Source organism: Epinephelus moara, chromosome 2 (assembly GCF_006386435.1).
Source record: "Epinephelus moara isolate mb chromosome 2, YSFRI_EMoa_1.0, whole genome shotgun sequence".
NCBI classification, from domain to species: domain Eukaryota; kingdom Metazoa; phylum Chordata; class Actinopteri; order Perciformes; family Serranidae; genus Epinephelus; species Epinephelus moara.
Window position 1 is genome coordinate 32869509 of NC_065507.1, and position 13497 is coordinate 32883005.

General features: G+C 41.9%; 1 protein-coding gene across 4 annotated transcripts in view; it reads left to right on the forward strand.

The window, feature by feature from the left end:
- Positions 1-13497, forward strand: part of aplp2 (amyloid beta (A4) precursor-like protein 2) — a 61451-nt gene that overhangs the window by 22033 nt on the left and 25921 nt on the right. For all 4 annotated transcript variants that reach the window (XM_050060862.1, XM_050060846.1, XM_050060839.1 and 1 more), the window contains exons 2-3: positions 9435-9608; positions 10657-10786. In XM_050060862.1, coding sequence (XP_049916819.1) covers positions 9435-9608; positions 10657-10786 — 304 coding nt within the window. The remainder of the gene's footprint in view (positions 1-9434; positions 9609-10656; positions 10787-13497) is intronic.

Consider the following 13497-nt stretch of genomic DNA (forward strand, 5'->3'; position numbering starts at 1 on the left):
TCCATTTTGAAAGAGATGTCTATAAATCAATGGACAATTTTATTTTTGATGATAGTTGATCTTAAAAAAGGCCTGAGAGCCAAAATGTCATCTGAATATAAAAGAAATGCATAAGAAGCCAGAGTGTGCAACACTACAGTTTCCTATACTTGTCTACTGCCAATGATCGGCACCTACAGCCCTCGGTGTGAGTCACTTTCTACATTATAAATTATTCTGAGCGTCACAACCCCCTCGAAATGACTTGTGTCACTATCGTGATGTGATCAGTTTGGTCCAATAACATTCCATTAGTCTATAGCATGATTAAATAATTTATCTCCATTCAAGTTAGCCAAGGGCTAAACTGGATGTTAGCCGCTCGGCTGGCAGAAGTCTCTTTGTGCTTGCTCTGTGGACCCAATGATGTGGAAGATCTGGGTAATTTCATACCCCCAAAATCAAGCTTTTATTCACTTCATGTTCCACTAAGCAACTTTCATAGGAATGAACGGGGCCCTGTCTCCAATGCATTTCTCTTTTAAATGTATTGCCTTATTCTAAGAGTTAATAATGGTAATAATATTAGTTATTTTTATTGTAAATATGGTGGTGATTCTAGTATCTGTTGCAGTAGTGGCAGCAACACAAACAACAAGTACCACGTTCGGCTCAGTTCAGGTCCTCTTCAGTCTAATCTCTTTAAGGGAGTGCAACTTGCACTTGAGAGCAGTACAGTTAAAATCAAATAATACCTCATAATAACTCAAAATGAGTTACTGAAAAGGAAGCAGGCTAATCTAATAGCACTGGCACCAGCAGTCAATTTCTAGAAATGTGCTTATTGAGCCTCCTTCAGATCCTTCATCACTTTGAACTCTCTGAGCTCGATCAACTCCTTTTCCCCTCTGAATAATTTTTGTGGCTTGAGACATTAAAGGAAATATAGGACACTGCTGCGTCATTGGGATCTCCAGTGTTTTGCACTTTGGAACAGCTCCACACAGTCTCATTAACAAAGGCATGTTCAATCAAGCACAGGTTGAGCGGAAAGGATTACAAATAGGCTTACTGTCTGAACAGGGGCTGGTACCGGCGTGTCATGGCCGTGCCATTGTCTTCCATGGTGGGCGTTGGACGTGCGGTGACAGTGTTTTTCCGCTCTCCTGTGACAGCTTGGGGCAGAAATAACAGCAGACTTTCCTCTCCTGTCCGGTCCCGTCTGGCTATGAATGATGGGAGGTTAATGAGCCAAGCAGAGGTGACCGCTAGTGAACAGGAACATTATGTTCAGCTCTCTGTGGAGCATCTCCCTGTCACCTCAAACTCTAATAAACACAAGACTCACAAAGAGAAGCTTACAAATTAATCTCATGGTTTCCTTTGACACAGTTAGTAAATTGTTTTTCACACATTTTACATGTTAAAACTGTAGGAGAATGTTTGATATTATAACAAAGTATAAGACTATTGACATAATTTTTTTAAATAAATGTGCCAATTAGCCTTCAATTCTCAATTTTAAGAGAGGAGACTGGGTTTCAAAGAAGAAGCTGAAAGAGTGAGTGATTTCTCTCTTAAAAGAGGAAGAGGAGGAATCCCACAGAGAGTTTACGTGCTACTGTAAATTTCACAGATTTAGGTTGTTTTCTTAGGAGGGAAGTGAGACTGACAGGATTCCACTGTTTCCTTAACTGTGGGAGCAGTGACTCATAGGGCAATTCCAGAGTAGTCTCAGGACACTTCAAATGGTGAAGACAAAGGCCACTTTAACTGAGACAGAGGAGCTCATTTGCATTGCAGTGAGGGGTTGCCCTTTTGATTCAGAGTCTAGGAACATGACACCTTTTTCCTTTTTATTATTCTGTTTTTACTGTCTGCCCTTTTGTGGGTGGAAGGTGGTGGAGGTGTTTGGTCAGTAGGAAAATGTCACTGTGCCTCTGTCGCAGAATGCCCCCTCCCCTCCCCTTCCCCTCATTTGTTATGTGTGAGCTGTTGTTGTAGTGATGGTGTCAGTGGCTCAGGCCTTGGCTTTCCCATGGGCTTCACCTCTGGGAGGAAATCACACCAATGTCACACAACCTCATTTTGCATGTGTGCGTGTGTGCATCGAACCTGATAATAGTTAAAAGGGCATTAGCTCTTTTAGGACCGTTATTGAACGTTATTGAACGGTGAAGGTTTCATTTCAACGTGTGGGGGATAAAAAAGGGGGTTGGGATCCTCCACCAAGAAATCTTGAGTGCTTAATTTTAGGGCTGGGTGGTACATCGTTTCTGCTGGAAAATTTCGACATTTCCTTATTTTGCTGCTTCACAATAAAAGTTTTTACATAACAATATAACGGGGTAATTTTATTTCTAAGACTCTACAGGAATTAAAATATGTTTATTACCAAATAAGCGAAGCTTTATAAGCGGCTTTTCTTCAATTGAGACAAGTCTAATAATACAGCAGGGAGGAAGAGTATAAGCAGAAACAGACACACTGAGATGTTGATTGAAGAGCTGCTGACAACAGGCTCTATCTGCACCTCTGCAAACAGCTCACCTCCAACAGGTAAACTTCTTTTACCTGCCCTGCTGTGGAAAAACACATGCAGCAAAAATTACAGGGGACTTCAGCAGTGGTTCAACTTGCAACTGATCATGTAGCCCACTTTGTAGAAAATACCGGCATATATATCGTCCATCGCCATTCAGCCTGAAAATACCGGGATATGAAATTTTGTCCATATCGCCCAGCCCTACTTAATTCTGATTTCTGGTAAATTTTTATGCACCAATTTGTGCATTTTATGCATCAACTTATGGCGTTACTCTTTAATTTTGTCAAAGTAAATCCCTCTGCTTCTTTTATGTTTTTATTTTATTCTTTTTTTCTGCGCTTGTTGTTAAGTCTGGTTATATTAAATGATTGGTTTATCAACCTGGATTTTTCTGTCATTGTTCAAGCAAATCTTGTGAAAAAAATGCCAAATATTTTCTGGATATAGCTTCTCAAATGAGAGGATTAACTGTTGTCTTTTTTACAAAATCTTTCGTTTTTGGATTGTTGGTCAGAAAACAGTCCATAGTAAGAAAAATGGGTTCATCTGTTAAGATATTTGGCAGATTAATCAATGATGAAAATGATAGTGATAGTATTTGAGAGAGAGAGAAATTTTACATTAAATCTTAGTATTGTGATACCCACACAGCTCTAACACATGAGAGCAACTGCTCAATAGGCTCCCTGAATGTTGTCTCATGTAGTATATCCTGACAATTTTCTCACTCCATCCGCCAGAGTTTTCTCGCTTATTAAATTTTAGGAAAAGGTTTGACGCTCTCCCTGTGTCACTTAGCCTGTTAGGTCACTGACTCAGAGAGCAGGTTAGGACATTTTCAATGGGAAAAACTAAAACAATGTGATGTTTGCTTGTTCACATAGTGTCCTGTTAGGAAGATGTATAACACTGTCAGTTCATGTAAACATCTTAACCAGGGTTGTCTTACTTACATTAAAAAGTTGATTAGAGCTTGAATGCTCATCCATATTTCAAATTACTCTTTGCAAGTACAGATCCTTGACTGTTTCAGTGATTCTAGTCTGTGCCTTAATCAGCACAAAGAGAATCAAATGCAATGCTTTGTTTCATAAATGGTGGCATGAATACTGTTGGTGGAAAACAGCTCATTTCTTTGCAGCAATATATCAGCTTTTATCATGTCAAACCTGTCACTACAATCAATGCAGTAATTCTAAAAGCTGTGGTATAAACACTATAATAGAAGCTTATAAAGAAATAAAAATGCTTTAATTACTTTCCTCCACACATTAGAACAACACCGTAATTGTAGTGAGCACCGCTCCCTCAAACACATCAACACTTTTTATTGCAACTAATAAGGAAAGGAAATCAATGTTATTTTTTCCTAATATATTGTATATACAGTTCATATACAGGAGTACAAGTGAGTGTGTTGCTTTCTCACCACTGCCTATCTTGTTTAAGTATTAAGTCACCACAGGGAAGGATTAGGTGGATTAACAATGCCAGGCATTTCTCTGCACAGTCACATGGACACTAAGCATTCTGGGAACCCACGTGTCCTAACCAGTGCCTCATTCTGGAGCTGCTTTTTTAAGGGCCAGACTGTGAGGATGGCTTCACCATACCTCTGCCAAAATTAGACTAGTTGCCACTGCTCAGTGAGGCCTTCAAACTCTGTAGACAAGTTGACAGTGGAGCTGCTTTTGTATGCAACGTGGGAAATTTACCAGAAATTGTGTTTGTCAGAAATGTCAGCCTGGCAGAACCACCTAACCTGTTCATTAGACTGTCACTGAGGAATTTTGTCCACAGTTTGTTTTGGCTATTTCAGAGCTTCTGTGTTTGTGTTGGAGGATCATCACAGAGGCTCAAAACCTGGTGTTTTTAACGTTATGGCCCTGATTTATTTATTTCCCATTTCCCGCTATCCTCTTGTAGTGTGTCCTTAGCTCACACACTGTTGCCCTGTGTGGTTGACCTGAGACCACACACACACAAACACACACACACTCACATGTTCCCACACACACAAACACACAGATTGGATTAGCTTCTTTGGATCTTGCCCAGATGCTGTGTGGTAGGTCATGTAATAATTGACCCATACCAGTCCAAGAGGAGTTTTCTAAAACCCCATTAAGTAATACTGTCCTTTCGGATCTTTTAGAAGAGACCCTTTTCTACTTTTTATTCTCAAAAAAAAAAAAAAAAAACTGCCTCCACAGACTCGACAATTGCCTGAGCTAAATAATCTGTCACAGTTAATGTAAAGCCTTAGTTAGCCTCTGATTTATTGTTATTTCATTGTTCCAACATTCAGCATTCTCATATGAATGTATCCATTTACACTCTGCTCACTGTCAATCACCTACAGCAAGAAATGAAAGGTAGTGGAAAATTATCCTGCAAAAAATGAAACCTTCCTCTCACATGAATATTTTTCAAATTATTTTGAATGCAGGTGCAACACCGTCAAGGTTGTATTGCAACAATAAAAACCAAGTTAAATATACAGTATATATGCATCACAAAATGATTGACGGTGCGATGTAGACTAGATATAGACAGTGAACGAGCTGTAACTCAAAATAACATCACTCTTCTGCTTTAAGTGTTATGGGATAATGCTTTCCACTGGAAAGGAAGACAGATTTCCCTTTATAGTGTGTGTGTGTGTGTGTGTGTGTGTGTGTGTGTGTGTGTGTGTGTGTGTGTGTGTGTGTGTGTGTGTGTGTGTGTGTGTGCAGGTTGCTCATTAGAGATCCAGACTCATAAGGTATATTTATCTGTTATAAGGATGAAAAGGAGTGTTTGTTTGTGTGTGCATGAGATGTTCCGTGCGTTTTTTCACAACTAGCACTGTCGTGTCTTAGCTTGTTTTATGTGAAACTTGGCTCAGAACACAGAGCAGGCTAATAAAACATGTTTGTGTGCTGGAGGCAGACTGGGAAAGCAGTGACAGACTGGTGTGTGTTTGCCGTAAAGAGTGAAAACGAGCTAAATGATCCTCAGCCCACATAGCTTTTGACAAGCGTCTGTGGTGGCAGGCCTGTCTCTCCTGCGTTCACATAGCCTCACGCCATTCTTTATTACATTACAGTCTGCGTTCATTTGAGAATAATATGTCAGGCTGGGATATAAGCCAATCAGCACACGTTCCCTGCTTGCCGTTGTCTATTTACCCTTTTTGTTAGTGGTTTCCTCTGTCTCGCTGCCTCTCCCTTTTCCCAACTTTCAATCCCTCTCACCCTCTTTTGTCTCTCCCTCTGACTTGCAAAACCTCCACATAGTGGCAGGTGTTCACACTTACACATGATATAACATCTCATGGTGAGTCAGTAATGAGAGATGGATGCTCGATGGCTCACGTTTGTTAGGTGTGGTGGCATATTTTTCCAGCTTTTCCCAGTTGGAAATCAAGAGAAAACACAACAGTCAATGGTAGATTTATTTGCTAAAGCTTTTAATATTTAGTATTATACAGTTTAACGCGATGATGATTAATACATGATAGAGGGGTCTCATGAAAGGAGAAAACAATGAAAATACCCTATGTCTCTGAAAACTGGCATTATCTTTTGAATAAATCTCAAAAGAACATTTTTTGTGTATTTTAATGTCCACATTCCAATATTTTCTCTTCCTGTAAGCTGTCAAAATGATGATGACTCATCTTTTTGATCCCATTCAGTTACATGTGATTACAGATCTTGGCGCAATCCAGCCAACCCTTCCCATCATATAAAACCTTCAAGCTTGATTAGCACTAGCGGGTACATGAGTCTTAAGGTGTGTATCTGGGTGTTGGTTTACACCATGATCAGCTTTCTGCACTAGAATTAGATTAACCAACTAAACTAGAAGACAAGCCATCCTTGATGGCTACCAACAGTGTCTATGTCTCTCCACTTTGGATCTCAAAAGTGAAATCACTCTTGGCATCAAGTCCTGCGCCCGACCTCTGTTACATGTGGAAACACGACAAACTGCGGAAGCAAATTACTGTCAGAGTTATTTCATGTGATCTTTAAGGAGAAGTTCAGTAACATCAAATCCCAGTAAGAAGAAAAATTAGATCAGCCAATTTCGGCTGGTAGTTTGTATTCATCCGCAGCTTTCCTCTGAATCTGAGAGTAACTTCTATTTCTTCTTATTTTTCTTCCTCCGATTCCATTTCACTGGTCTTCGCTGGCGAACGTAACAAATCAGTCTGAGATGATGTAAAAAATTGTGACTGTGACACTTCAGTTGTGCGCTTGACTCATCGAAATAAATTTCCATGTCACAGCTTTTCAAAACTGAGTCACAAAACTGTTTCAAGATGAGACCAAATCTCTCAACATGTTGTCTTAAGAACAAAGACTATCTGTCGTACAGTAGTATGAGTCTGTGTTAAAAGATGTCACAGCCAGCAGAAATGACTGTCCAGTCTGTTTTTAAAAAGGCCAGTCATCCTGGTCCAGGGATTACTGTTGATAAGATAGGGACCACAAAAGAGATACATTTCTTCTTCTGCCCTGCTGTCTCCACCTAAGCCCTCTGTGTCTGTGTCACTGTTCATGCTCTCTGCTGCCCCCCATGACACTTCTCTTTGTGCAAAGTCTGACCCAGAGCAGCTCTTTTCTTAAGTGCTAAAAGGCATGTGACTGCGAGTTAAGACAGTGGTATAAACCGTCTCCACTTTGCCTCTACTGAGATTGTTGCACCTGAAGAATTAAAGACACACTGAGACTTTATCTCTTTAGAATAGTCGAAGGGGCGTAGAGAAAGCACCAACACTTGTTTTTCTGCAGCCGCAGAGTCTAGTTGTGGTCAGGCTGTCACTACCTCCCTTGTCTTTCTCCCTAACGTGCTTCTCTGTGTCCCTCATTTCCTCCCCACCTCTTTGCTTCTCATACACCCCGAGCCAGTCTCACAAAGGAATGAGAAGGAGGAGAGCAAATAAGCCTGTGGTGGTGCAGAGAGGGAGGAGTGGAGCACAAAGACATGGAGATGGAGGAAGGAGGGGAAATGAGGTTGAATCTGAGGCTGTTGTGCCTCTAGGACCAAATCAAGATAGTCCAGTGTGTGCCAGCGTGGATAAGCACGTGACTATGTGGCTGTATGCATGTTTTTTTGGTGTGTTTTATGATGGTGTGTTATATGTGTTTGCATGGGCACCAATGTGCTTGTGCGGCTGAAATATATGCATGTGGCTGGAGCTGTATTCAGTTTTATGTGTGTGTATGCGTGCATACTCAGCTCTGGCTGGCTCTGCGGCTCATCACACGCTACAGCCAACTGCTGATTACACAGCACTTGTTTTGTCCTCGCTCTACTCTGTTCTGCGCGTATTATCAGCCTGGGAGCCTGCGCAGAATTAGATGGAGAGCTTTGTCTAACACACAGTTACTCAAGTCTCCCTCTTCAGCTGTTTTCTCCTTGGCTCTGCGCTGCAGAGGACACCTTTGCTGCTGTCTCCGCAAGGCTGAGAAATAGTAATGTAGTGGTAGTTGATGAGGTGGGTGTACTACTAGGTAGATGGTTCGGTTACTGAGAAGGAAGTGGGTTTACTCTCCTAATTTATACATTCCAGAGGCCTTTTTAGCTTATAGGTGGCTATACTGTAAACAGCCAGAAAAAGAAGTGAGTATACCCCATATACCTGCATATACCCTCCACTACGCACTGCTGAGGACCCAGCAATAGTCAGACATTTGAGTGCAACACTCCTCACTCATTCCCTTGATCTCTCTCTGGGGCTGAAGCCTGTTTGCTCAGCCCAATGACATTATGACAATCAAGAGGGGATCAGTTCCATTCCACTTCCTGTCTGGAAGCTCCCTGGTGTGTGTTTTGGGATAGTTTGGCATGCAGAGCTACATCGCCTCACTGATTCATTAGAGTTTCCAGTGTTGTGACACCCTTAGCATCAGACAAGTGTTAGCAGGCCATGACTTATAGTCTCAATGAGGAGCTGTTGACTGATGCAAGCACTACACTGTGTCCTTTGAAAGGCAATCGTGTAAAAACTGATTACACAGTTGTTTTGGACAATTGATGTCCATTTTCAATGGAGTGGTGTGCAGTTATATTGAGTAAAGGAAGGGGCGGCTAGGCGTTCCTGCTTCCTGCTTGCTAAAGGAACTGCAGGGCTCAGTAAATGATGACAGGAAGGACAGCGGGGGGGAAGATAGCAGATTTCCTCTCATGTTCAGAGGGTTGGGAGGTAAACAAAGATGGTAAATTCTGGTAGGAAATCACAAAATCTTTTTTTCCCTGTAGTAACTGAGAACACATTTTCATTCCCTCAAATATACTGTTTTTTATATGTCTCTGCACAGGACACATATGTTGGATGAAGAACCATCATTGTTTACCTAGAAGAATAAATGATCCATCCTTTGTGGAAAGACATTGATCCCAGGAGGCCTGGATGAGCAGAACTCTGCCCACAACTAGGAATGTCCTGGTTTGTGAGGCATGACGGACTGCAAGTTTTTTTGTCTTCTCCCATGCTCTCTGCGTGCAGCCTCTCAGTCACTCAATGGGCAACAGAGCAAAAACCTTGTGCACAAATCCAATCAAACCCCTACTCATTTAACCATCAACCTAGCCAAACATTCCCGAGGTGCATTTAATTTGTCTCCCGTCTGAGCCCCTCTGCTCTCTCAGCACTGCAGCTTTGAATCGCAGTAGCAGCCAAGCGTTGACAGGCAGTTTTGATGTTGCTCCATCACACCTAGTGCAGTTATCCATTGCAGTACAGAAGCTGTGTTCAGACTTCTGTGTCAGCCTCATAACGAGGTTTATGAGAAAAGCAAGTGGGGCAGACAGTGTTTCAAGTGAATTCAGCCACAATACTCCCCAGTCTTTATAAGCTTTATAATGATTGACTGCATTAACCCCAATTTCTCTTTCTCTTTTCGTCTTTCCACAGGCGCTAGCAGCCAATGCAGGCACAGGGTTTGCCGTGGCAGAGCCACAGGTGGCGATGTTCTGCGGAAAACTCAACATGCATGTCAACATTCAGACCGGCCGCTGGGAACCCGACCCATCAGGAACTAAGAGCTGCGTAGGAACCAAAGAGGGTGTGCTGCAGTACTGCCAGGAGGTGAGTCACTGCAACACAGACACATTTCTGATGTCCATGCATGCTATCAATTTAAGAGAAGGGGTGAAATTCAAGCACCAAGGTCAGTTAGAAAAGGGCAGAAAGTGTGTTGTCATTTAGGTACAAGCAACGAAATGACAGATCATCAGATCAAATCAGTGGTTCTCAAACTATTTCTGTCATGCCAAAACAAGCCAAGCTGAAATAAATGAAATAAAGATTATCATGTTGATTTTTTTAATGTCACCACATGAATCATATTCAAACAACTTTAGGTCTGCTCAACATTCTTCTTGCTGGACATCCACGCTCCCCTGCAGTGATCACTGGATAAATTGAGCAAGATATAGCATATTAATGGGTTGACTTGAGAGGTGCTGGTAGACAGATTTTGTTACATGGCAGGCAAGCTGTTTTCCCTGTTTTCAATTCTTTTGCTAAGATAAATTAACTGGCAGTAGCTTCAGATTTAACGCACAGATTATATTGAGGGGAATTGGCTACTAAGGTGGAAAAATTCAGTTTTCATTTTACTGTGATTAGTCATCAGAGAGACTATTGAGCTGTTCCTGTAAGACAGACATTATTTACAGTGTAGTGGGTGGCATTTCAATTAGCAGACCCTGCAACTGTCATTTTCACTAGCGGTCACTAAAATTAAGGACACTTTTTTCCATGACATGGATATCCTGGCTCTTATTTACTTGTTCCTACTACTGTATCTCCTAACCTAAGAAGATGCTGGTACTACTGTCATGGTTTATTATGCAGCTGGCCAAGAAACAAAGTAGGGCTGTACATTTTCAAGAAGCCCCCTCCGCAAGCTTCAGTTTCATTTATTGATGACATTTTGATGGCATTTGGGGAAAGTGTAAATTGCGCGCTCTTTCATGGTTGAGTAGATGGCATCTAGAGAGTATAGAGCGTGGATTAAAGGATCCTGTTCAAGCTCCACTTATCACACCTCCTCTCTCTTGCACACATAAACATACATACAAAATACATCTGTCATTATTTAGTATACGTTCTCTGCCTCTTTTTCCAACAGATGTATCCCGAGCTCCAAATCACAAACGTGGTGGAAGCCAACCAGCCAATTCGTATTGAGAACTGGTGCAAGAAGGAGAAGAAGGTGTGCAAAGGACATGCCCACATTGTGGTGCCTTACAAATGCTTAGGTAAGCTTGTACACTAATAAGTAGTTCAAGGGCTGGGGGAACCGCTTCGAGGGCTTTAAATGACCCTTCATGTTAGGTGTTCTCCATTGACCCTCCCACCCTTCTATATAGGTCCTTCATTCAATGTAGAATAGGAAGAGATTATAATATATCTTAGCTATAGGCAGAGGTGACATGGAGCAATATTGGAGCCTGATTCAGTTGACTAATCCTGGCCTTGAGCTGCAGATTGAGCAGATCCAGGCTGGATGGGAGCTAATGTCTCTCAGAAAGGATGGCTAAGGGGGAGGGAGGGCTATTATTGCTGGTGAGGCTTGTTGAGCAATAAAGCACAATCTTATTTCCCCCCTCAGACAGTGGCCATAAACTCACACAGACACACAGGGTCAGTGAGAGGGAGGTCTGTGAGGAGGCCTGCTTTATTACTTCCCATTTCTTCATTCGCCTGTGCCGTCATACACACCTCTCTCCCTCCTTTGTCTCCTGCAGCATCACTGTAATCAGCAGTGGCAACATGGCTATATTCTGGTTTATTAAATGTTAGATACAGCCTCAGACTTTGCAGGCCACATTTCTCTGTGCTCCCTAACTTGCAAAAACACAGCACACTCCTGCTGCCTCTGAGGATTGCAATAACAGAGAAATACAGTTCTGAAACAAGACTCCTCTCAGTACTTGTCCGGCTATGTCAGGAAAAAAAAAAACATCTTCCTCTATGCTGCAAACACTTCCCGGCACCCTTCCTCTGTCCGAGAGCCTCTTGCTGATTGAGTTGTGCCGCTTTCCGGGATGAAAAAAGCCATTAGCAGTTGCACTGGACTGTGAAATGGGCTACCATTCAAGAGCATTTTTGGCAAACGCAGAGAGGAGGCTTTTGGGAAATTCATGGGACAGCAAACACCACAACTGGAGTGGCTACTCTGTGGGTGAGACAGGAATACAAATGAGGGAGGTTCACTTGCAGAATCCATTTCCAAAATTCCTCCAGTTTGCTCTCATCTTACATCCTGAAGCTGTCTCACTCTGACTACCTGCCACACCTCGACGCATCTGTCCTCCTGTCTTCACTGTGCTCGGCTGTTGCATCCCTCAACAACCCAACTGACCTCTCATTATGATTCAGCAACTGTGCCATTTGATTGAAACAATCCCATTACCTCTCCTGGAATAATTAAATAGCTTCATTGCTTGTTCTTGCACATTTTTTTTTGTCATCATTGTTAAAGGTCTGCGCACTCATGCCTCATCAAATTACAAAGGCCTCCTCTGCTGCTCTGCTGGGTTGCAAATGAGGATTCTGAACAGAGAGAACAGAGAAGACAGATGGAGAAGGAGAGATAAACATAAGGTGTTGGCGAGAAGGAAGCTATTGAGAGGGTTTCTGCTTAATTATGTAATGGAGCATGTTAGGGGCTTAATTGGAGGGCTCTGATCATATGCTACGAGCCATGGCATGCCTCTGCCACCTCATCGCACCACACCTCTCCAGCCCAGTATTTGTCAGGCCTCTCTATCACATTAAAAGCAATGAAGATTACTTTTGAATTATTCATTATTTGTTATGTTCACATAGTGTTGGACATCAGAGATCCTGCCTTATTTTCATCAGTGTACATTAATTACAGTTGAATCAAAAAGAAATGAAATAGACCAAAGAGAGGTGGGCTATAGCTTGAAGTATGTGATTAAAAGGGCCAGACTAGCACCCGTGTCAAGTTAATAGGTTTATATGAATAATGCAAGTGCAAAGGAAGGAGCTCAGTGTAAAAAAGAGAGATGGGTTATGCTGTATCCCATCTCTCCATGCAAAGGCTCAGTCACAGAGCCACAATCCCTCCGTGTTTCCTGTCCCCAAACAATGGCTCTGCAAATGAATGTGATTTTTGTTCCATGGCACTCTAATCCCTGCAGCATGATGTCTTTGTCAAACAGCAGAGGATTATTTTAGAGACTTTTTTATTATTATGTCTGGTATAGTGAGAAGAGTCAGTGGTCGATGTGTGACTGGGGTGTTGGTTAGTGTACATGGCAGACTATCTGTTACACAATGATTAAATTGTGGGGGGAAATTTGCTGGGACAACACAGACTGCAGCAGAAAAGAACATCCATGCAAAGAAAGCATTTTCAGGGAAATAAGGATCCATTAAAAAGCAAATTTATATTTATTTTCTGTTGCTGTTGGGAGCTATCAGTAATAAATTACATTTATGTCAGGCATATTATAGCTTTATTTTGGCTTTTGAGCTACTTTCTACCATGTGGACTTTTCAGGAACAAAGTAGTTTAAGGCTGTGTTTTGGTGAGAAGTGGAACTGAATTAGTAACATTTACAGACATGACACATACTTTGCCTTTCCTGTTGACTAATCCTGTGGATTTATAGAAGGGCAGGGCATACAGTCACAACTACTGATATCATCAGATATAGGCCGAGTCTCATGATTGTGAATAAGCTGATAATAGATACAAACCCAGGCTTGTTTCAGAGCACCACACCTCTGGCTCCATTCACTCCTTTGCCTCTGGAAGTGTTTTTGAACTGAGGCTGAACTTTGAAACACAGTGTGGCACAGTATCACAGATTTAACCTACAGTATGTGAAAGGTTAGCTAATGCTTAGACTTAGGCAAAAGCACTGGTTAAAGCAAAGGTGCTGTCTGTTGTTAAAAACTATAAATCTTTGCTGAAATTGGAACGTTCTTAACATGA